General features: G+C 40.5%; 2 protein-coding genes across 2 annotated transcripts; one reads left to right on the forward strand and one right to left on the reverse strand.

Annotated features, from left to right (window-relative positions):
- Positions 1 to 3,385: 3,385 nt before the first annotated feature.
- srsf5.L (serine/arginine-rich splicing factor 5 L homeolog) lies at positions 3,386 to 8,524 on the reverse strand. The gene is made up of 8 exons (XM_018231109.2): positions 8,372 to 8,524; positions 7,621 to 7,771; positions 6,242 to 6,312; positions 6,038 to 6,148; positions 5,848 to 5,914; positions 4,815 to 4,888; positions 4,451 to 4,561; positions 3,386 to 4,048 (listed from the first exon to the last, which is right to left on the reverse strand). The coding sequence occupies exons 2-8, from the start codon at positions 7,744 to 7,746 to the stop codon at positions 3,769 to 3,771; spliced, it is 840 nt and encodes a 279-aa protein (XP_018086598.1). The 5' UTR covers positions 7,747 to 7,771; positions 8,372 to 8,524; the 3' UTR covers positions 3,386 to 3,768.
- Positions 8,525 to 14,166: 5,642 nt separating this feature from the next.
- Positions 14,167 to 17,122, forward strand: gpx2.L (glutathione peroxidase 2 L homeolog). Its single transcript, NM_001353539.2, has 2 exons — positions 14,167 to 14,420; positions 15,832 to 17,122. Exons 1-2 carry the CDS (start codon positions 14,199 to 14,201, stop codon positions 16,186 to 16,188), a joined length of 579 nt encoding a protein of 192 aa, NP_001340468.1. The 5' UTR covers positions 14,167 to 14,198; the 3' UTR covers positions 16,189 to 17,122.
- Positions 17,123 to 25,727: the final 8,605 nt, after the last annotated feature.

Below are 25,727 nucleotides of genomic sequence, written 5' to 3' on the forward strand. Positions count from 1 at the left end.
GTCGATTTTCGAAGTCGAACTTTTTAACTTCAATTCGAATTTAGGCCTATTCGATGGTCGAAATACCCAAAAAATAGTTCGTACTGTCTCTTTAAAAAAGTTTGACTTCGACACTTCGCCACCTCAATCCTGCCGAATTGCTATGTTAGCCTATGGGGACCTCCTAGAACCCAAGTTTTTAGAAGTTGAAATAAAATTGCTCGATCGATCGATTAAATCGCTCAAATTGTTCGATTCGAAGTATTTCATCGTACGATCAAACGATTTTACTTTGACCGAATATGACCAAATTCGATAAAAAAAAGTTTGGACTTCGAATATCGAAGTGATGCAATTCGATGGTCAAATTCCGAAGTTTTTTACACTTCGAAATTTGACCCTTGATAAATCTGCCCCTTAGAGAGTGTTAATCTGAGTCAATTTACCATAGGCTATCCTTTCCTATTATTTGTGGTTTTTGAGTTATTTAGCTTTTAAATCAGCGGCTCGTTAGTTTGCAATTTTCAAAAACTGGTTGCTAGGGTCCAAATTACCCTAGCAACCATGCATTGATATGAATAAGATACTGGAATATGAATAAAAGGATGAAGACATTTGCAGGCTTGCAGGGCATTTGTTTTTTTAGATGGAGTCAATGACCCCCATTTGAAAGTTGGAGAGAGTCAGAAGAAGGCTCCAAATAATGCAAAAACAATGAAAAAGAAAAAATGAAGGCCGATTAAAAAGTTGCTTATAATTAGCCATTCTATGACATATAACATATAGGGTTGCCACCTGTCTGGTTTGCACCTGGGTGGCCCGGTTTTTGAAGGGCTGTTCAGGTCCAATCCGCCTGCCTGGTTTTCCAAATTAGGATAACTCTTTCCCTGAGATTGACGCGGCCACAGCGTCACTGGCCAATCTCTGCTACATCATTGGTCTGCCCTGCCTGGACCTAGAGGCAGTGAAAGGTGGCAACCCTAATAGCATACTAAATGTTAACTTAAAGGACCAGTAACATCAACAGTATTTTAAAGTAATAAACAAATTATGTACTGTTCCCTGCACCGGTTGCTGTTTGCTTCAGAAACACTACTATAGCTCATATAAATAAGATGCTGTGTAGTAATGGGGGCAGCCATTCAAAAAAGAAAAGCCTCAAGTTACACAGCAGATAAGCTCTGTAGAACATAATGGTTTTATCTGTTATCCATTATTTAACTTGTGCCATATAGCCTTTTTTAAATTGTTTAATGAAAGTACACGTGCTCGTGATGAAGATATTACCCATTTCTAAACCATGTTTCCTTTAAATAGTCACTATGGGGGGAGATTTATTATGTGGTGTACTAATGTTTGACAGCAAATCCCATCCCTAGACAACAGTGTAACATGCACAACCCTCTGTACTACAAACTCTTTCTCTGGAGTCCTAGATAGGGATGGGCGATTTTTTTCGCCTTGTTTTGCGGAAAAAATGACACCCATAACTTGTATGGTGTTGTGCATCAAAATAAAAAGACGTGCGTAGACCTTAATGGGCATCGGCGTCACTTCGCAGGCGGCAAATTTTTGCCGAAACGAAACGGGTCAATTTCGCCCATCCCTAGTCCTAGAGCAAAACTTTGCTCATAAAAGCTCACTAAATAATTCTGTTACATTGCCACCATGATGTTTTGATGTGTTGATACTTTGTATTGTATCTTTTTGCAGAATTTGTAAAACTATCCAATGACCACATAATTTCCCTTTGGTTGTTTAGCCTAGTCTGTATTTTGTCTCTTTGCCCCAAAGGAACAGTATTTTGGACTTGGTATTGATCACTATATTGAGGAGAACTAAACCCTAAAATGAATACAGCTAAAAATGCCATTTTTCATATACTGAACTTATTGCACCAGCCTAAAGTTTCAGCTTGTCAATAGCAGCAATGATCCAGGACTTCAAATTTATCACAGAGGGTCACCATCTTGGAAAGTGTCTGCTACAGTCAGAGGTTGGCCTGTAATATAAGCTGATGCTACAGGGCTGATTATTAAATCCTGGTGCAAGATGCACTGGTTTCTGTGCTGCCATGTAGTACTTATCTATATCAGCCTTCTATTGTGACATTTCTATTCTATGTGTACTGTATATTGTGAGTGGCTCCCTAAGCTCAGTAAGTGACAGCAGCACAGAGCATGTGCAGTGAATCAGCAGAAAAGAAGATGGGGAGCTACTGGGGCATCTTTGGAGACACAGCTCTTTACTGTTAAAGGGCTGTGGTTGCCTTGGGCTGGTACAGAAGCCTAAAACATAATGTGCAACATTTGTAGCTACTTCTTTAGTTAAACTTAAATTCTCCTTTAAAGGGGTGGCTCACCTTAAAGTTAACATTATATATAAAACAGCTAATTCTAAGCAACTTCTCAATTGGCCTTACTTTTTTTTTTTTAGTTTAATTATGTCATGTCTCCAGCACAAGTGGTTATCATGCTGCTACATGGCATTGCTCACATTTGATGCTTGCTGTAATTACGCAAGGCTATTTCATATATTTATTCTGAACTTCAATATGGCTTATGGAAGAATTTCATTTGGACTTATCTGGCTGCCGAAGTTCTACCATGTGACCCAGCAGTGCCTTGTGGAAGCCAAGACTCCATTTTACAGTCCATGTTGTGGAAGAAGCAGTTTTTCATTCTCCCTTTACGGTAGCATCGCTGGTAAGCAAATGAAATTTAAAGGGATATTGTCATGGGAAAACTTTTAAAAATGCATGACTTTGGGCAGCTGGGAAATTGACAATATGTCTAGCCCCATGTGAGATTTCAAAATTGAATATAAAAAAAAAAAATCTGTTTGCCCTTTTGAGAACTGGATTTCAGTGCAGAATTCTGCTGGAGCAGCACAATTAACATTTTGAAATAAATGTTTTTCCCATGACAGTATCCCTTTAACTTACTTTAAGCCACCTCTACAGCTTAAAGCACCTCAGAGACACTGCTGCAGACATTTTGAGCCCATTAATGTTGTAGTTGCGTACTTATGCATGTTTACATTACTGTTCATAGCAAACACTTGTATTTTGTTAGTTTCACCTCTCTATTCCACTTGCCTATCCAGTAAAATCTACAGACTCCAAGCTCAGTGTCTTTATTGGAGGACAGAATATGCCTTCTTCTGACTTAGATCACTGACCCCATCTTAAAAAAAAAAAATATTTCTTTGGTGGGGGGGGGGGGGAAGAATATCTTTCCCAGCAGATGAGTTAGCGCGAACTCAGACTCCAGTACAAACAAAACAGACGGGCACAAACCCTGCATGTAGTGAAACCAGATTTCTGGTGATACATTTGTATTGGAGGGTGCCAAACGAGATCCCCTTTAGTATGGTTGTGAAATGCAGATATGTACACACTCAAGGCTCAGAATTTCATTTCTTTTATTGGTAACATTTTCATAGAACAAGAGGGAAAAAGATCCCGGGGGGGAGGTGGGTTTACACAAACAACAATGCCTATATACAGCCAACAATTTACACACCTGATCTTGGTTCTTACAAATAAGGCCTAAGCACAAATTAGCCTTTATTACACAAACTATACAATTTGGACTAAAGCAGGAAGTGTAATCAAAACTGTCCCAGCAGCTTCAGCTTGTTGGTGGTCCGACAGGATTGGTGAAGGAGAAAGTTAAAAAAAAAAAAAATTAAGATACCATCCTGCCTATAATCCATGACAAATACTTACCACAGAAGTGAGCAAGTATGTCTTTCAAAAAGGGAAAGTGTGTGTGGGGGGGAATAAGTTCAGTTTCTGCTATCAGCAGATCGAGATCTGGATCGAGATCGAGATCTTGACCGTGATTTCTGTCTGTCGACAGATGCAGGCGATTTGGATGGGCTTCTTGATTTCTGGCTCTTTTCAGGAACAGGCGACCTACTCACAGACCTGGATTTGCTACGGTTGCTGCGGGGAGTGCGGCTGCGGCTACGAGATCGGCTGTAAGACTTTCGGCTTCTGGAGCGGGAGCGGCTTCGGGACCTGGATGAACTTCTGCTGCGGGAACGTGATCTGCTCCTTGACCGACTAAATAAAGCAAACCCAAAAAATAGCACATTACACAGTAGCAAAGCCTAGAAAATTTCACCACATGCAATTTGGCCACAGACTTTCTAATGGAAGAGAAAATAAACTGAATCTAAGGCAACGTCCGGTTGTATAACAGACCTAGAACTAACCAGCAATTCCTGCTCTTGTGGATTTTTGGTGGTAGAGTTTTGCACACAACTTGAAGTTATTACGTTGCCACAAAATGGCTACACCCTTAATAATTTATCAGGCCATACAAACATGTTGGGGAGGGGGGAACGGTAAAGCAAACATTGCTCTTCACAGAAAAGCTTTATGAATGCCCCTCCCACCTGAACAGCAAGACATCGATTGCACTTACAAGTTAACCCATCTTAAAAATAAAAAAAAAATACATACCTGTGTCTTTTATTTCCTTCAATTAGTTTTATCTTTCTGCCATTAATCTCCTTCCCAGAAAGTTTTTCAATGGCATTTTTTAAATCACTGTAGGATGCAAATTCAACAACCCTAAAAAAAAAAAAAAAAGCAAAGTAAATTAGCAAAGTTATGAAAGGGCAAGAAAAGAACTGTTCTTATGCACAGTATAATCCAACCCACACAATGGAAAGCTGGGCCACTATTAGCGTTAGATATAATATAGAATTAGCTTGCGGATTCAGTCCCATCATATTGAGTTGGCCCCCCATGTTTGGGATATACCCAATATATATAAAAAAAAAAAAAAAAAAAAAAAAAAAAAGGGGGGAAAAAGCTATATTACCCTTCATTAAGCTTTGGTCGGTGTGCATCTGCAAACGTAACTTCTCCAGCTTGTCTCATGAAATCTTTCAAATCCTAATATGAGAAGATACTTAATGAACATGCAAACATTGATGTGTAGAGAACACTGAAAAGAATGCAATGCGTTAGACAGGAGGGCTGACGGTAATTTCGCCAATCAAGCTTCAGTAAAGGAAGTCTAGAATTGGGCACAAGTGGAAATGCCATCTGCCAAAATAAAGCAGAAAGCAGTGTGTAACTATGGGAATACAGGCTTTACATAAATCCATGAAATAAGAGATACGCTTTACAAAGGTTATTTGGTGCCCAAACATCATTAAAAAGGATAGATTACATTACCTTCAATTACAACTCCCTAGGCTAGTCAATCAAATTGCATTAAGCGATCGGAGATACCGTCACGACACAAGCCCGACTGGCTCTTCACCACCCACTTGTGGGCTACCCAAGTGATGGAAGCCTTTAAATCGAACGACCCTCCCTATAAGGACTATGGACGATGGGCATCATTTTCTATTCTTGTTGAGTTAGCAAGGACTTTATTGCGACCAGGATTCCAACGACCACCTAATGTGCGTATTTTTCAACTCTGCCATCACGACCTCTTATTCGGAATCTTTACAGGAGGAAGAGCTCCCAACTTAAGCATCAGATCTTGGTAACTCTCAGGGGGTCGCTGCAACCTGGCACTTTAAGGAAGTGCTGCGGTAATGTCTAGACCAGCAACCGATCTAGATGGCAAACTCAATGTAGGAGCTGACTGGCAAATTCAACCCGGCCCAACCAAAAGTGACCAAGACAGAGCGATAACCAACAGGCGCTCCTCGTTACAAGGCCAACGACACACAGATAGGCTGGCAAATAAAGGTTTTAATATTTGGTTAAAATTAAGATAAAACAAAATGACTCCCATTACCCACAGTGCTAAAACCCATTTAGCCATTAAGAAAAATAGATTTCATTCTGTACACTTTTATACATAACACCCCATGCAATATTACTGGTAGACAAACCTGCCAGCTGACTCTTGAAGACAGATTTTCTACTATAAGACGATTCTCAGTCCTTATGGGTGGAGCACTACAGAAAAAAAAAAAAAAAGCCATAAATTTCCCAGTTTAGGGGTTGTTAATATTTCAACACTTCAGTTGGTTTTGGGTGGTCTTTTGCGTCTGGGAACTGCAGCAATGACAAAACACTTACCTTCTATCACCACGGGGTCGCCGACTACTGAAACGGTCATTGTATCTTCCTCTGCCCATTCCCCTTGGACCACCACCTCGAGACCGGAGACGAGCATGTTCAATTGTAACTCTGATTTTAAAATTATAAAAAAAAAAAAAAAAATGGTTAAAACCAAGAAATAAACAAACAAACCATGGTTAAACCACCAAAATGAAAACTTACCTCTCATTACACAGCTCTTTGCCATCAAGCTCATAGACTGCATCTTCCGCATCTCTGGGATCATCAAACTCCTGCAGAAAAACAAAAAAAAACACAAATATAAGTTGAAATATGAGACAAGCTGCATAAATCTTCTGCTGGCCATAGACACAAAGATACAATCGTATGAAAAAGATTTGTATGATTTTCGCACTGTGTTAAGTGTCCAGACAATTTTCATGCCATGTCGGTCGTCCAGTCAATCTGACAGGTTAAAAGATCGCCTACCAATAATATATGAGCATGTATTGCCTATCTGACGATATCAATGGGAGACTGCCACTACAATTTGTCCAGCACAACTTTTACGATTGCTGAATGTCAATTAATGGCCGGAGTAGAGTAATTTGTTCTCTTAACTACTTTATTTTAATCTGAATGGATAGTTGAAGGTTGGAAGATTGGAATAGAAGTTTGTTTGATGAAGCCTAATTTAACTTGCATGTCTATGGTGAGCTCTAGTACAGTATACCTTTACTTAAAAAAAAAAAAGACAATTTAGTTTGATCTACTAGTCCTGCATAATTTAACGTAAACAAGCATTAAGATTATATTACTAGAATAGAAAACCAAGTACTGTGGGAGATTATATCTATATATCCATATAACATGAAACTGTGCATGTGTCTAAACAAATGAGAATAGACTACTACAATTAAGCACCCCTAGTAACTAACCACTTAACTCTTACTCAGGGGCACAAACACTATTAGGGGGGTGGGAGAGAGAGAGAAAGCACTTTGGCAGCTTTGTGCCATCATGTTGTTTCTTCCCATTATTTTGTGTGCCACCCTAAATTGGTGCATACAGAATAATTCTTAAGTGATTAATGTACATGCACCACGGATGTCCTTTAAAGGGAAGATACACCCCACATTTTGACTGGAGCTCATTCAGTGGGCTTGAAAACTACATTAACAGCTTCCAAACGTTAGATTTAAATGGATTTGTTTTTAAGCTTCACCACAGCCACCTTCCGGGTCTTATGTAAGATGAGTGGGAGACTGGCTAAGCAGCGCAGGCGGGGTAATTTACCAGTTTGCGACAACTGCGCATGCACTGAAACAGACAGAAAGTGCACGGAAGGTGGCTGCAGTGAACTCCAATGTCCAAATCTGTTCTGAGGGGGCAAGTATTATGGGCATTACGGAGGGGGGCAGCTAGGCTGGGCGGGTCTACGTGGGGTGGGGGTTTTTGGAAAATGGTTGCAATCTCCTTTAAGAGTATCTCTGTAATGCAAATATAATGTAAAGCACAGATGAATGAGTTCTTGTTATAAGGGGAAGGGGGTTATATGCAATCACCAACAAATCTCATCAGGCTTACAGACGACCACTTACCACAAATCCAAAGCCTCTTTTCAAGTCAATATCTCTGATACGCCCATAACCCTTGAAGAAGCGCTCCACGTCTTTCTCCCTGGCAGCTGGGTTAAGCCTGCCAATAAATACCCTGCAGCCACTCATGGTTCAATGGATTTAAAACAAAAACCTTGAAAAAAAAATAGGAAAAGCGTTGAGATCATACAATATAGAACACCAGGCACACATTAATGCAAATATATAAAGATACTGATTTAAGATTTTTTTTTGGGGGGGGAGGGGAGTGGGGTATCCTTGTGCCATTACAGATAAAAGGCCTCTGAGAGGCACTGGCAGGAATTATAAAGGAAACCCTGGCACTAACGATAAAGGAAACCTTATATTTAAAACAAAAATTAAGCATTTAATTAGATAAGTTAAACCAATTGTTACACACAAGTAGAGATCGTGTTAAGATAGAAAAAACACATGAGGTGATGGCCACTAAGATGGCGCCGACAAACACGGCTGTGGGCGGAGACCCGACATGCTGAAGTAGGTACTGGGACTACAACTAAGGGAGAATAGGTCTTGCAACAAACAATGCACCCAATCATTACTTACATTTACCCTTCTACATTTAATTCAATAAAAATTTTAAAATACTGCTACAATGTACAAAAAACCGACTGAACGTCGCAAGCCCGTCCTTAATGTACATAGAACTTGAAACATTTTAATACGTAAACGACGAAGACATCCCTTGAACCCAAACGAACAGGCAGCCTACCTCTTTCTCCACTGCCAATCTCTCGCCAAATGACGCAGCTCGCAAGACACTGCAGTACAAAATGGAGAACGAGTGGGCGGTGCTTAGGAAGAGGCCTGGACATTGGGGTTACGCCCAATTACGACAAGAAAGCGATTGGTCCGCGGATATTACTTTGCTCTTAAAATGGCGGTGAAGCCGAAGTCTGGGCGAATGACTCGCTCCCATAGGGCGGAGCTTTTACAAACACCGTGTGATTCATTTGGAGGGGGGAGGGATCGTACGTGACGTCGAAGCACGTGCACAAAATGGCGAATGTGTATCTTTCTAAAGCACTGAGTTGGCTAAGCGAATGCTGTTCAGATGGTGTTAAGTTGAAATGTGTAAAATAAAACCTACCAGCCCTGCTGGGTTAGTAAACGCGTTTCTTTTTAATAAAAGCCAGTGTCGGAAATCTGCCTCTGCATATATTATCTTCAGCACTGGGTGTTTTCAATGCATGTGGTCGCAAATTCAAAATGGCGCATCTCAATGTAGCGGGAGTGACTAGTTTAACAATGCAGCTGGGCATTTGCAAGGCTGGCTTTATGGCAGGAAAGGGAAGCTAGAACCCTTACCCTACATTCCCAGTCAGTATCTATTGGACAGAATGAGTAATTGTGTAACAGGTGGTAATATTTACAACACACATAAGGGGTGCCAAGCCTGGTCTACTCCAGCTGTTCATTCACTACAACACTTACCGTCCCATAGACAGCTGCAAGCTGAACATCCTTCACATTTTTCTTACCCTGGAACTAGCACCATTTGTACAACTCCAGCCCTGCACATTTGTCTCAAATTGCATTCCATGTACAGTGCAGGGTTGCCACCTTTTCTGGAAAAAATACAGGCCTTTCTATATATTCATCTTTTTTTTTTCCTATTAATAACATTGGGATCAACCATAATTTTTACCGGCCTGGCCGGTAAAAATTATGCTTGATGCTAGGGTTGCCACCTGGCCGGTATTTTACCGGCCTGGCCGGTAAAAATGATGACTGATCACAATGTTATTAATAGGGAAAAAAGTTAAATATATAGGAAGGCCGGTATTTTTTTCCAGAAAAGGTGGCAACCCTTGATGCCAATGTTACTAATAGGAAAAAACGGCAAGTATATAGGAAGGACGGAATTTTTTTCCAGTGGCAACCCTAGTACAGATATTGTACCAAAGTACCTATGACTATTGAGGGTACTATGTGTGATTTTTCAGCAGAATGTTTAAACTTTCAGCTTTCCAATGAAGAGATAAGTAAATTAGCTGGGTCACTGGTTTCGTGGCAACATGCACATCACTACTGTGATTAGGGTTGCCACCTGGCCAGTATTTTACAGGCCTGGTTGGTAAAAATGATGGTTGATCCCAATGTTATTAATAGGGGAAAAATATAAATATATAGCAAGGCCGGTATTTTTATTCCAAAAAAGGTGGGAACCCTAACTGTGGTGCTAGTTCCAGAGCCTGGCCGGTAAAAATTATGCTTGATGCCAATGTTACTAATAGGAAAAAACGGCAAGTTTATAGGAAGGACGGTATTTTTTTCCAGAAAAGTTGGCAACCCTAGTACAGATATTGTACCATAGTACCTATGACTATTGGGGGTACTATGTGTGATTTTTCCTTTCCAATGAAGAGATAAGTAAATTAGCAAGTCACTGGTTTCGTGGCAACATGCACATCAATACTGTGATGCATATTCTCACTATTCATATTTAAATATCCTGCATGCACATGTTTAAGGGACCGTATACACAGCACTTCTTCTTGCAGTCCCCAGTGACGGAACACATGAACCATTAACCACGGGGGGGGGGGGATTCAGGAAAAACAACCTTTGTGTAAGGACCCTTATACCAGCTTGTACAACAAAAGCAAACAAAATATTGTAAGAATGCTGCTTTCAGAGGCCCCAGCAAGCCTTTGGGCCAATACAGGAATAATATTTGTGCCACTCTCTAATTTACCCAAATATACAGACTAGAATTTCAGTTCCTCATTAACAATACCACCACTGTACCAGCCTCTTCCCTTCAAGCTTCCCTGGTAACAGATATGTATGTACTGTATGTATGCATTTATTTTTATAGCACTACTAGCATACACAGTGCTGTACAACAGAGCTGTCAACCTCCACATGCGAGAAACTGCAGATATGAGAGTTGAGTACCTATATTAACTGATGGCTGTCTGTCCCTTTGTTTACTTTCCCAAAAGGCATGCGCAGTGAATGATAGTTTAACAATGATTATCTGTCTGTACCATCCGCTGACAGATTTCATTGTCTCACAACGGAAATTTTTATACCTGTCCGATCAACTGTTGTTTTGTCTGAATGATAACGATAATTTGTATTGAACTGAAAACATCCTTTTCACAAAAGGAAATATGCCTGTGAATAGCCACATTAACTCCCACAAAAATAGGGAGAGCTGACAGCTATGGTGCAATTTACAATACAGTAAAGTACACATAAGGCAAACAAGCACAATTAAGAATACTTCAGTATATATATATATATATAAAGATTATTACCAGGGGTGTCACAAGCGTGTGCCGCCCCCTCCTGCCAGAAAACCTGGAGGTGTGCAGCCTCTCTCACCCGCAAAGCCACCCCCCCCTGCCACAAGCTCGCACAAGCTTGAGCGCCTCAATTAGTAGAAGAAGAAAAAGAGCGCTATAGACTAAGCATTTCGCTATAGTTACGCCACTGATTATTACATATTAAGTGCCATGTAGTTAGAGGCACAGTAGGAAGGATGTCCCCCTGGAGCTTACAATCGCAGTACATCTTACAATAAAATATATAAATAGACACCACCACTAGCACATTACAATAAAAAAATCTAATTTCTAATTTAGAGTGTTTGCCTTGTTTCAGTTCCTTTAGACTAGTTTACAAAAAATGGGTCTAGTTTACCATCTGTCTTTGACTAAGTGGTAATTACAGTAATTACAGTCCTGCTATGCACTAAATCGCAGTCACTCTTTTTTTGTCCCCCTAATCCATTTTGAGATTGTCTGGCACCCAGTTGTTGAAAACAGACTCTCTCACCTTCCCAGCTATCAGCACCATTACAGATCCCTATTCAATTAATGTGCATACATTTAGGGTAGGGACACACTGGGCGATTTGGAGAGTTTTAGTCGCCTGGCGACTAATCGCCGCGACTTTTCTCCCCGAATGCCTCCCCTCGCTCTGCGCCTGGCTAAAATGAAAAATCACCTGCGCTAATCACACGCAGCGATCGTTTTCCGAAATCGCCCGAAGTTGCCTCACGAGGAAACTTCGGGCGACTTCGGAAAACGAATCGCCGCGTGTGATTAGCGCAGGCGATTTTTCATTTTAGCCAGGCGCAGAGTGAGGGGAGGCATTCGGGGAGAAAAGTCGCGGCGATTAGTCGCCAGGCGACTAAAACTCCCCAAATCGCCCAGTGTGTCCCTACCCTTAAACTGCTTTTACACATGAATATATACGTTTACAGTAAAACGCATAAAATTCATATTCAAATAATACTAGAAAGACACAGACAAAGGGAATAATACTAGAAAGACACAGACAAATATAGAATTCGAATTTAGTGTGCTTTGTATCTTTAGGGTGGGTGGTGGCAGACGGGGAGATTAGTCGCCCTGCGACAAATCTCCTCTTCTCCGGGCGACGAATCTCCTCGTGCTGCATTCCCGCCTGCTAAAATACGAATCGCCGGTGGGATCGCTTCAGATTTCCAACGTCGCCTGAAGTTGCCTAACTTCGGAAATGTCAATTAATCCCGCCGGCGACTCGTATTTTAGCTGGCGGGAAGGCAGTAAGGGGAGATTAGTAGCCCGCAGAAGAGGAGATTTGTCGCTGGGTGACTAATCTCTCTGTCTGTCACTAGCCTGAAGAAAATTACAGCTAGAGCACAGCATACATTTTCTGGGCTCTTACACACAACTGTTTTTTCCTGCATTCTCTTGCAGTGGCTTTGTTATGTGTTCCACTGCAAAGGGACACATAGTTAATCCAGCCCATGGTTTTCTATATTGTCTGTATTCTTTGTGCTGCACAGAACCGCCTGATGCAGCAAGTTGCAGTCCATCTGCATTTCCGTGCCTGCCTGGGTTTGGGAGAACGGTTCGTGGCGGCTACAACTGGTACATGGTGGGGTGTTTTGCAATGGGAGTGGGGCGTTCACTGCTAAAAAACAGAATGAACGTGACTTCATTTTTATTGTTATTCCTAGTTTTTATTGCTATTTATTGTTACTCAGGCCACCTGCTATTCACAGTCCAATATGACTCCAAAGTGCCTCCTGGTTGGTATGGTAAGTAAGTCCTTGCAACCAGAGAGAAGTTAAAATTCCAAACCTGGCAGCTGCACAGCAGAAAACTGCATCTACTGAAAATTGTCTTAGAAAAACACTGTCTACATCATACAAAAAGTTAATTTTAAGTTGAGCTATCACTTAAAATTGGCATGGTTAAACTAATTATATGCATGGCGCACCTAGAACTTTGAGCAGCTGCACCACTGAAAATTCAGTGTTTTGAAAGTAAACCAGTGTCATCCCCACGAAACTAGGCCCTTGGGATCTACACAGCCAAACCAGCTCTACTCTCTCCTGCCCCACTACTCCTTTTTCCTTAAGATCAGATGAGAAGTGCCGGTGTTAGCAATGGGGGGAAAGGAGTTAAACCTCTTTAAAGGATCTTATTATATACAACATATGTAAATATAGTTTTTCTATTTATGTTAGTATTTGGAAAACACCTACATGAATAATAGAGGATAAGGCAATACAATCATCATCAGAATAGGGGTGGGGTTGGGGGTGGGGGCCCCTCCTCCACAGCCCCTGGCCACAAACCACCTCTGCCAGCGTGTACCTGCTCTTTTCTGTTATTGATCATGCTCAGCAGCCGTGGAGAGTAGGGCTGGGCCGGTGGGGCCCACCGGGTTTTTTCCCAGTGTCCCGCCGGCCCAGTCCAACCCTGAATACAGTTGTTTATGATGCTACATGGCAGTCATTCACCCAGAGCTGCCTAAACACATTCAGCAGTTTCACAGCAATAGATTAATTCCAGATTCTTATACAAAGTCGCTGAAAAAATAGTAGCTGGTCAATTCTTCAGCGTGGGTTTGACCGACCACTCTCTTTGTTTTCTGTAAATATATTGTAAAATGAAGTGGTGCAATAAATAAGGGGGTCCTACAACTGCAGTTAAGATTACCATACCTTTAAAATTCCTGTACCCACAGGGGCATTTACAAAACCGATCTTTTTACTTTAAAGCTCTGACGATCTGCTGTTTTTTTTTTCTGTAACTGGATACAACCAGGCATAATTAGCATTTGGAGAATTACTTAAGGAAGAATTTCAGCTGCCTGCATCTTTACTAGGATTACAAGCCTATCTTATGAAATACCATATATTTAATTGCCCACTAAAACAAACACGTTACTGTATGTATCCATAATCGAGTTAACATGATTTACTAAATTGTGTTTATTAGTAAAGTTAGCAAAATGGCTATACTGTAGTTCAAATTTCACTTAAAAATAATACAGAGATCGATGTACTGTAAAAATGTAATGTATACGATCTGGACCACAGTTTGCATCTTTTATGAAGGGTAGCCACAGACTTAGCTGATACAATTGCTGCTCTTTACAAAAGGATGTATCAGTTACGTGCCCATATCTCTTTTCAGTAAAGTATACCTGTCAGATAGACATCATTGAAGGACAGTCACATGATCACCAAATAAAAGGTCTTAAATCATCCGTTCCGCCAGTAGATCATTCTTATTCAACTGGAGTCAACAATGGCTTATATAGCAAAGTCTTTCTATGACCTTTATGCTACAAACTTAGATGGGGAGAAAGTAGATTTCAATGTGTTTAGGGGAAGAGTGGTTTTGATAGAAAATGTTGCTTCACTTTGAGATACCACAGTTAGGGATTATACCCAGCTGAATGAGCTGCAGACTAAGTATCCACGACGGCTTGTAGTGCTGGGTTTCCCGTGCAATCAGTTTGGCTATCAGGTAAGTGATGCTATCATTAAAGGTAGATATTGGATCAATAAAAAACTATATAGCAGGCTTTAACTTTTCTTTGAATATGGCCTTTGAGATAGAATCTATGAAATGAATTGTTCATAGCAGTGCAATAATTTATATGCAGCAAGAAGATCTGCCATACAGCATGCTCGTGGGCTGGATTAAAATGATAATGTCTTTGAAAAAGTCTGAGTCCTTGAAGGGGCCACACCAGATCTTTAGGCTTTCAGACAGCTCCTATTCCATTTCCTGTTTCTTCCCGTGATGCAACCTCTTCTTGCTTTTTGTATTAATTCCTTGTAAAACCCGGTGGCATCAGAGGACAAGTGGGATCCTGCCAAAGAGAAAGGGGTGAAAGAGTGCCCCGAAATGGGACTCATTGATTTCCCCCTAGTTTTAGGGGAACAAATCTGTTTGTTTGCTACATAAGTATGTTCTACCAAAAGCATGGTTTATACTGTACATTGTGATTTAATTTTATTTATATAGCACTGCATAATATGTTCTGGGAGATATTTCACATAATACATTTTATTTTATTTGTACATATTTTTGTGCACTGCCTTTTTATGCTTACTGAGCAAATTACTTTTATCTGCATTACATGAGTCAGAATGTACTTCCTGTAAAATAAAAAATACCCACCTTCTAAGCCTTATTCTAATGCTTATTTATATATTTATATATATATATTTTGCTTATTGATATTGATTTACTATAGATGTAATCATAGCACCCAGTGCCAGCCCACACCAGCTAATCCTAAATGGGTTATAGAGTCAAAGAAGATTACACAATGAAAAAACCATAGTATACAAAAAAAAAGGACATTACAGAACAGAAAAAGTTCCAAAGAAGGATATCTGCATTCATGTGAATTGAGTATTGAGAAATTTAGATGTGAAGGTAGGGATTTTCATCAATAAACTCTAGATGCCTATTCACTAATAAACATTTCTAGCTTATTCTAAATACCTGTAGAAGCAGGGTGTAGCAAGTATGTGCCTGCCCCCCAGCCAGAAGAACTTTAGAAGGCCCAGCAGAACCCACCCCATTCACAACACCCCCCCCCCGCAAGCTTGCACAGGCGCGAGAGCGTCAATTAAAAGAAGAAGAAAAAGTGCCCCGGGGAGGGAGAATTGAACACTATAGAGGAAGCAGACCCTGCAGTCTGGGCCCTCTTTCCCCCACCTCCCCTGCTTCCTCTATAGTTATTCCACTGTGTAAAAGCCATTGGATGGTTGCTATGGGTTTTTTTGCTTGTTATTATGTAATTATAATATCCCCTATAAAGACTTTTTTTCTGTATACGGTTGAATAGATTTTTAAATTTAAAGGTCATACCACTAAATTGCTAATAATTTGAATAAACATCAACATTTTAATTTATCCATAGGAAAACTGTAAAAATGAAGAGATTCTCAATTCCTTGAAATATGTTCGACCCGGAAAAGGCTTTGAACCAGGATTCACCCTGTTCCAGAAATGTGATGTTAATGGAAAAGATACTCACCCTGTTTTTGCTTACTTAAAGGACAAACTACCAGCCCCTGACAATGAGCCTGCAGCCCTTATTAGTGACCCCAGATACATTGTATGGAATCCACTCCATCGTTCTGACATTTCCTGGAACTTTGAGAAGTTTCTTATAGGTCCTGAAGGAGAACCATTCAAGAGATACAGCAAAAAATTTCAAACCATCAGTATAGAACCTGACATCCAGAGACTTCTTAAGCTCACCAAAAACATCTAGACTCATATGTTTGCATGTATGAATGTGTAAAAACCCTGGTGCATTTCATATGTTTCCTTGCAGAAGTATACACTGCTGAGAGAAGAGTAAGCTTCTACAAAAGGTTTTAGTGCAGAGGTCCCCAACCTTTTTTACCCGTGAGCCACATTCAGATGTAAAAAGAGTCAGGAAGCAATGCAAGTATAAAAAATATTCCTGGGTAGCCTCTATGTGGACTGGCTGCTACAAGAGGCTCTGTTTGGCAGTACACCTGTTTTTTATGCAACCAAAACTTGCCTCCAAAACAGAAATTCAAAAATACACACCTGCTTTGTGGCCATTGGGAACATCCAAGGGGTTGGTAGAAACATGTTGCTCGAAAGCCACTGGTTGTGGATCACTAGATTAGTGTGTCTGTGCTCAGTTCTCTTTGTGGACTAATGGGGATTTTAAAATGAAAACCCTCAATTGTCAACTGAACAATTATTCTGCTGTATGAGACTTTGCCATGCAGTTAACTGTATGTTACATTTTTAAATAATACAATATTTACTGCTCCCCCCCATAAACCATTAGAAATGGTGGTTAGTGTTGTGGAGAGGCTCAGTAGTGAGAGTCTTAACTTTTACCCACTCATTTTTCTTTCCTCAGAGGGACAACTGTTTCTAAATTTTGCCCACAGGCCCACCCTTATAACAACTACACACAGGGCCATGGTGGCCATTGCATATTAAAAAGTAATAGGCCAACAGTTATCTTATAATTATTACAAAACAGTCAAAAATGGGTTTCAGGATCAGCAGATTATCGGTGTTCAGATGTAAACCTTGTTCTTGATGACTGTATTCTTTGAAAACCTGTTAGAAGGATACATGAATATTTTTACAGGACTGTGTCTGGACACTGCTGTATTCAGCCTGTATGAACTCAAATAAACATCATATGTGCTACAAAAGCTTTTATTGGAATGAATAAATAATAACAACTTCTGTAGAGAAGAATGGAGTTAGTACATTATCTTAAGGTCTCATTCTTTCCATTTATGAAGCACATCACTGTTAGAGGATGTACTTAGAGATTTATGAGGTTGCCAGCTCAGTTCCATGTGTTTTCTTGCCAGTGTGGCAGATGTAATAATTTAGGAACATTTAAGATGGTTTGGGCTTCCTATTTCCATTCCTCTGTAACTATGTAGCATCTTAATAATTTACATGAAAAAGAAGCCAGGACATTATAGTGACAACCATATTAATGAAGTATTTTCTCCCCGTGTGGGTTTTCTCCAGGTGCTCCAGTTACCTTCTCCAGTCAAAATGTTAGGATAAGTAAAGTTTGCCCTTCGTGGGCTGATAAAGCTGCCAGCTTGGCTCTCCCTTAATGCTCCTGCACATGCAGTACCAGTAGTAGTAATTGACCCCTAGTATGTTCAGCCGCATACTAACTATGTTGGAATAGGGTGCAAGTTAGGAGCGGGAGGGAGGATATCTGTGGGCTTCCCCCACCTGTCCCTCATGTATACAGTGCTGCTTAAAGGGATACTGTCATGTGAAAATATGTTTTTTTTCAAAATGCATTAGTTTATAGAGCTGCTCCTGCAGACTTCTGCACTGAAATCCGTTTTTCTTAAAAGCAAACTTTCTTATATTTAATTTTGAAATCTAAAATGGGGCTAGACATATTGCCAGTTTTCCAGGTGCCCTAGTCATGTGACTTGTACTCTGATAAACTTCAGTCACTCTTTACAGCTGCACAGCAAGTTACAGTGATATCACCAACTCTTTTCACCCCCAGCAGCCCATGAGCAGAACTAGATAACAGCTCCCTGTTAGATACAAGAACAGAACTCAACAATAAAAATCCATGCCCCACTGTGACTACTTCAGTTACATTAAGTAGGAGACACAATAGCCTGTCAAAAAGCAGTTCCATACTGCAATACTAGCGCTTTCTGAAATCACATGTCCAGGCAAAATGATCTGAGATGACTGCCAGACGGAAACACCAGAGACAGGAGCATTAAACTTAGATTTTGGAAAAAACGGCAAAAAATAAAAAATGGAAAGCAATAGAAAAAAGTCTTTATTTCTGGTGAACAATCTGAAAACAACTGAACTGAAAATGTGATTGGAAGGTGAACAACCCCTTTAAAGGTGAAGGAAAGTAATTTATATTTGGGGGTGCCAAAAGTTAGGCACCCCAAGTGATTGTATTTACTTATGTGGCACTCCAGGTTTTCAGCAGAAAACTGCACTGGCCCGTGGTCCAAGAGCCAGGAGTACCAAGGAGAGATCCTTTTTCTGCTTCTTCTTTCTTCAAATTTCAATTCAAAGAAGAATAAAATAGCCAGCTTTTTGATTAAAGTTCAGCTTTTTGTTCTACTCCTCATGCACAGTCGCAAGCTGAAAGAAGAAGCCAGAAGAGGATCGCTCTGTGGTGCTCGCTGGAAGAATCCTGGACCGGTGCAGTTTTCTGCTGATAGGAGCACTGGCCGAGGGTGTCAGGTAAGTAAATACAAACACTTGGGGGTGCCTAACTTTTGGAACCCACAAGTATGAAATGGTTTTCCTTCTCCTTTAAAGGTTTGAACAATACATGGTGTTACAAGTGTGAACAATGCATGTCTTTTACAGCCTGAATCCAAAGTGTAAACAATGCAGGGGCCAGTTAATCTCAGTTCTGATACTTTTTGAAGTTTAGACAAAGGCAATCAATCAAGGCCAGACTTCAATGGAGGGCCACACAAGGGGGCTGTGGGCCGCCAGTTGGGCAACATTGATCTCCACAGTAAATTCAACACACTCCAAAGGCTCATACTATGGCATTTTGGACTGGGATCTTGGACCTCCTTCGGGTTGGCTGAATTCAGGTTCTACAGAAGTGCTGGGATTTGTGCAAATTACAGTAAGCAGTGGGGTCTCTATTTTGGGTTCTAAGGAGCATGCAGTGGAATGTTGGGAGGTGAACCCTTGAGATGCCACATATGATATAATGGCAGATGCCATGCCGTTGCCTACATTGCAAATTGGCTGCTGAGTATAGCCTGTAGAGAGAAGCAAGGCTGGGGAATTTAGCGACCACTTTTGAACTTCTCTGGTGCCTGCATACTGATAGTATCCAAAGAAACTATTATACAGCTGTTTTCACTGCTTTCTAGTTTTGTTCAAATGTCTGTTAAGATAATAGTGCATCTGGTATTAGCATGATACTTTTCATATCAGATCCTGAGAACTTGATGGACCTGTTTATCTACTAGCGCAATTGTTATCTGTTTATTAGTCAAAAAAAGCTCTTTCAAATACAGTGTTGCCAAACACTTATCAGTTTATAACAGACAATGAGTGAGACGATGCAACATAGTAGAAAAACTGGTTTGGAATGATTTACTTGTAGTGTTGCTGTTAGAAACAATATAAATGTCCCACCAACTCTACTGCAACTGCCAAAATATGTTATATTGTTTTCTGCAGGGGGCAAATAATGTGCTTTTACCTGAGGAACAAAATAGTACCTATTTGTAGCCAGCTATAAAGAGTAATGTGATATGAGCATTTGTCTAATGCCATATAAAGCTGGCCATAGATGTTGAGATTTTTAAAAGATCCGATCCTCATCGTGAGACCCGATTTTCTCAGAACGATCGTATGATTGTACGAATTGACTATCAACTAAAAAGACCAATTTGCCAGGAAAACAAAGGGGAGCTGCCTGCTTGGCCCTGCAAACATAGATAGATTGCACTGGGACCAACAAAGATTTTTTAACCTGGCCGATCAATTTCCTGACAGATGTCGGCCGAAAAATCTTAAGACGTACAATCGTTCGAATCAAAGGATTGGTCGGACTTCCCTAAAATCGGTCGTTTGGCAAGAAGAATCGTTGCGTCTATGGGGTGCTTAAAGGGATACTGTCATGGGAAATTTTTTTTAACTGAATGTGTCTCAGTGGGACATGGGTTTTTACTATTGAGTGTTGTTCTTAGATCTACCAGGCAGCTGTTATATTGTGTTAGGGAGCTGCTATCTGGTTACCTTCCCATTGTCCTTTTGTTTGGCTGCTGGGGGAGGAAAAGGAGGGGGTGATATCACTCCAACTTGCAGTACAGCAGTAAAGAGTGATTGAAGTTTATAAGAGCACAAGTCACATGACTTGGGGCAGCTGGGAAATTGACAATATTTGCTCGTTAATGGCATATCGGGGAAAGATCCGCTCGTTTGGCGATGTCGCCAAACGAGTGGATCTTTGCATCTATGGCCACCTTTATAGTCCCATTAACTTTAATACACTACACATTTGCTCTGAGGTAAAATAATGGTGTCCATTACTGCTTGACTAAATAAAAAAAACATAGCTTTATAAATATCACTACTTTGTATTTATATTCAGCCTGTTGTTTGCAAATAGAATAAGGGGAAATATATTTCAGACACTTCAATTCAAAGGGATTCTTTGGGAGTCACAAGTTCCCCCCCCCCCCACATCCACTCCTTGTAATTTGCACTTGAATTAAAATGAATCCCTGCCATTGAAAACACACCCGAATTACCATTAGAAAACAGGCAGGGGTGGGAGTGCAATAACCAGTTATTTGTGAATGGCTGTGCACACAGAGGTGGGAGTGCAATCAGGGGTGAGACCATGACGTAAACATGGCTGTCAAGGGGAGTCAGTGTAAAATGTCTGAGTCTCCTAAACAATTCTATGTAAACTGTGCCTGACTGACTTGGCAAATCCTTGCCCCCAAAACCCAGCACCTAAGTGCCCAAATTCTGAATAGTACAACCTTTGTTGGAGGTGGGATAGTTTGCTCAATTGAGGAATATTTGTAATTTTCAGACCCTAATTCACCATCTCCTACCAAACAACCCGACAGCTGTTTCATAGCCAAATGTGGCTTTCTCAAGCGATTAAACATCACCAGATGTGACCTCCTTTTTAAAACCACTCTTACTGATCCCTCTTAAGATCTATATTTGCCATCACTGTAGTGCCACTGAAAACTCCTAAATGTCACCCCCCACATTTTAAATGAATGTGCTTTAATCCAGCCTTGCCCATATTCATAAAATGATTATTAGGTTGTGCTTGTATATCCAAATCCAATAAATAATGAAATAACATCAATGAAATGCATCTTAATTCAAGGGTAATTTAATTAGCACAACAAAAGGTAAAAGAAGAACCTTTCTGATACTAGCCTGCTCAAAAATCAATCAGGCTGCTACCCAATTGGAAATATATGCAAGCTGCCACAACCCCATTGATGCCATATAGTTTGAAAATAAAATTTTAAAAAAATTTTGTCTAAATTTCCACCTCGTTCATTTCCTTGGACCCGGTCAATTCCCTGGAATTTTATCCCATCCAAATTGTCTGCATGAATACAACAGCCATGTTTTGCAATACTTGAAAGTTCAGTTCTATGTCAATTATCATGTGGTTTTACATATTACCTTTTTTAATGTCAAGAAATACTATACTACCTGGTATAGGCCCAAGCAAGCCCCCCCCCCCCAAATTTCATACCATGTACACAATCCCAACATACCCCTGTACTAAGCACTTCAGCAGGAACAGTTCCCAAGTACAAAGAGGAACTGCACAAGATACAATTCAATAGGAACAGCCCCCCTTAGATTCCCCATAGCCTGTACAGTGATATACAATCAAACAATGGAACCATATGTATCCTCCTATACAAAGCAGAATTAGTCAGGAACAGTACCCCCTCCCCCCAGAATTTTACCCATAGCCTTTACAGAAAGGTACTATCAACCAATGCCAGCATAGGTATCCCCATGTACTAATCATAAGTCTGCAGGAGCAGCCCCATTACCTTTTCACAGTTGCCTATACAGAGAGATACCATCAAACAATGCCAAAATAGGTATCCATCTGTACTAAGAACAATTAAGCAAGATCAGAACCTCCCAAGTTCCGTTTAGCCTGTACAGAAAGGTACCATCTAACAACGTTAGATCTCCCTGTAATAGAGACAGTAAAGCTGGACCAGCCCCCCAAAGATTCCCCATAGCCTGTACAGAAAGATACCATCAGGAGCAGCCCCATTACCTTTTCCCAGTTGCCTATACAGAGAGATACCATCAAACAATTCCAGAATAGGTATCCCCCCTGTACTAAGCAAAATTCAGCAGGAACAACCCCCCCAAGTTGTACCATAGCCTGGACAAAGAGATACCATCAAACAATGCCAGCATAGGTATCCCCCTGTACTAAGCAGAAGTCAGCAGGAACAGCCCTTCAAATTTCCAATAGCCTGTATAGAGAGATGCTCTCAACCAAGGCTAGCATAAGTAACCTTCTCTACTAAGCACAATTAAACAGGAACAGTCACCCTAAGTATCCCCACAGCCTGTACAGAGAGATGCCATCAAACGATGCCAGCAAAGGAATTCCCCTGTACTAAGTAGAAGTCATCAGAAACAGCCAACCTAAGTTCCCCATAGCCTCTACAGAAAGATACCATTAAATTATGTCAGCATAGGTATCCCCATATACTTAGCAGGTACACAGCAGGAACAGCACCCACATTTCCTCATAGCCTGTACATAGGGATACCATTGAATGATGCTAGCATAAGTATCCCCCTTTACTAAGCACAATTCAGTATCCCACCGTACAAGATACCCCTAAGTTTCCCCATACCCTGTACCGAGAGATACCCTCAAACAATGCCTGCATAGATATCCCCCAGTACTAAGTACAATTCTGCAGAAAGAACCAACCCTAAATTCCCAAATAGTTTGTAGAATGTGACAGCATCAAATGATGCCAGCATAGGGGTCTGCCTATACTATCCACAATTCAGCAGGTACAACCCCCCCCCAAGTTTCCACATAGCCTATACAGAGAGATACCATTAAATGATGCCAGCATAAGGATCCCCCTGTACTAAGCACAATTCAGCAGGAACAACCCATATGCAAATGCAAATCAAGATGCAAATCATTTTGGAGGCAACTTTCTGGTTTCCTCCTATCTTTATTTTGTTTTTATGGGTATGGTAAGTACTTTCTTTAATACTTGAAAAATATATTTTTGCAGATGCTTCTAAATTGTGCAGAACTATAGGTTTTATGCAAGATGCAGCCACTTTGCAGAGTGATTTGTCTAAGTTGGGAAAATGGACAGAAAACTGGAAAATGAGGATGAATGTTGATAAATACAAGGTTATGCACTTTGGCAAAAATAACATAAATTAGTTATACACTAAATGGCAGTGTGTTGGGAGTTTCCTTAAATGAGAAGGAACTTTTGGTTTTTGTAGATAACAAGTTGTCTAATTCTGGGCAGTGTCATTCTGTGGCTACTAAAGCAAATAAAGTTCTGTCTTGCATAAAAAAGGGCATTAACTCATGGTATGAAAACATAATTATGCCTCTTTATAGGTCCCTGGTGAGGCCTCATCTGGAGTATGCAGTTCAGTTTTGGACTCCAGTCCTTAAGAGGGATATAAATGAGCTGGAGAGAGTGCACTTCAATTCTGGTAGACTGTCAAGGTTGGGGTTGTTTTCTCTGGGAAAAAAGGCGCTTACGAGGGGGCATGATTGCACTTTATATGTACATTAGAGGACATTATAGACAAATAGCAGGGGACCTTTTTACCCATAAAGAGGATCACCGCACCAGAGGCCTCCCCTTTAGACTAGAAGAAAAGAACTTTCATTTGAAGCAACATAGGTGGTTCTTCACAGTCAGGACAGTGAGGTTGTGGAATGCACTGCCGGGTGATGTTGTGATGGCTGATTCTGTTAATGCCTTTAAGAATGGCTTGGATGATTTCTTGGACAGATATAATATCAACAGCTATTGTGATACTAAATTCTATAGTTAGTGTAGCTATAGGTGTATATAATTTATGTGAAAGTAGGGAGGGGTGTGTGTATGGATGCTGGATTTTCATTTGGAAGGGTTGAACTTGATGGACTTTGTCTTTTTTCAACCCGATTTAACTATGTAACTATATTTTTAATTGTGCAAGACATATAATAATTGAATATCATTGCTTCAGTGTTAAAAGGGTAATGGAGAAGTTTGTCCAATGAAATATACTTTAGTAATGATTACTTCCCACTTCAAAACACAGCCTAGCTCGTTGTGCAGTCCCCACTAGACAAAGCAACTTTCTGACGTTGCGAGGTTTCATCTCTGGAAAAGGACTGCGCACGTTTCTGTCTCTCCCTGAGAGCGGGGATTTGGTTGACTGTTCCCTTGTAACCCTAGCTTAGGCAGCGACATGTGCTGAGGGTGCGAGCAAGAGGAGTATCCGAACTGGGTGAGTGGCACAAGGCTGGACATAATTATGTATTTCATTCCGGGTTAATTAAATGTTTATTTACAGCACGAGAGTCAAGGCAGCTACCGCGAAAATTTGTTGTTATCGATGACATTACACGGTGTGCAGACCAATCGGCCGGTGGAGTTGCTTCATTACACTTGGCCAAACTAGTATGGCTTGATTGAGAACCTCAAAACTTATACCGCGCACATGTAACCAATATATATATAATAAAATTACCCACTATAAAATAGGGATGTACCAATCCACTTTTTGGGATTCGGCCGAATCCCCGTATCCTTGGTGAAAGATTCGGCCAAATACCGATCCAAATTTGCATATGCAAATTAGGGGCAGGAAAGGAAACATTTAAAAACTCTTCTTTTGTGACGAATTCACAATTCGAATACAAATCCTGTTACAAAGGCAGAATCCTGACCGAATCCCGAACCGAATCCTGGATTCGGTGCATTCCTACTATAAAATGATTTTCTTTCTCTTTGTAATTATAAAACCATACTAAGATAAAATTAATCCTTACTATTAGGTTTGTTTAATGTTTACACGGTTTTCTCGTACACTTGTACAAATGAAGATCCAAATTACAGAAAGATCCATTATCAGGAAAAACCCAGGTCCAGAGCATTCTGGATAACAGGTCCCATACCTGTACCTAATATCAATTAGTCCATGTGAGTGAATAGGATTATGGGCACTGTAGTTTAGTAACAGTCATGGGTCATAGGTTGGATATTCCCATTTTGAATACTACAAATACAAACAATTAATATACAGCAACATTTTGGGGGTTATTTACTAAACCTCAAATTTATCTGGTCAGGCTCTTTGGGCCAAAAACGCAACTTTTTCAAGATTTATTATTCCCAGATTGTGCAAGCAGCCTAAATACGAAAATTCGGCATCTCAGACCTGTCAAGGTTCTGTATAGGTCAATGGGAGAGCCACTTACAGCTGTACCAACGACCTTCCAGTTTGGGCAGAAGTCAAGGAAATGTGGAGTGCCGCATGTTGGATCTTACAGAGTGAATGTCGCCCCATCGCCTTATTTTAGTAGACCGGAAGCTTAGTTATATCACGGTATTATTAATAAAGCATTGCAAATAGTAAACTTTGTGCAGGACAGAGCTTATTTTAGTGCAGGGTAGAATAGTAAGGTTGTTGTTTCTTACTAAAAAATTTTAGTGTTACAGTTCCTTTAAGTTGCTCTTCTTAATTAATGGGACTTCTCCATCCTTTTCAGTTA

The sequence above is a fragment of the Xenopus laevis genome, chromosome 8L (genome assembly GCF_017654675.1).
Source record: "Xenopus laevis strain J_2021 chromosome 8L, Xenopus_laevis_v10.1, whole genome shotgun sequence".
In the NCBI taxonomy this organism is placed as follows: domain Eukaryota; kingdom Metazoa; phylum Chordata; class Amphibia; order Anura; family Pipidae; genus Xenopus; species Xenopus laevis.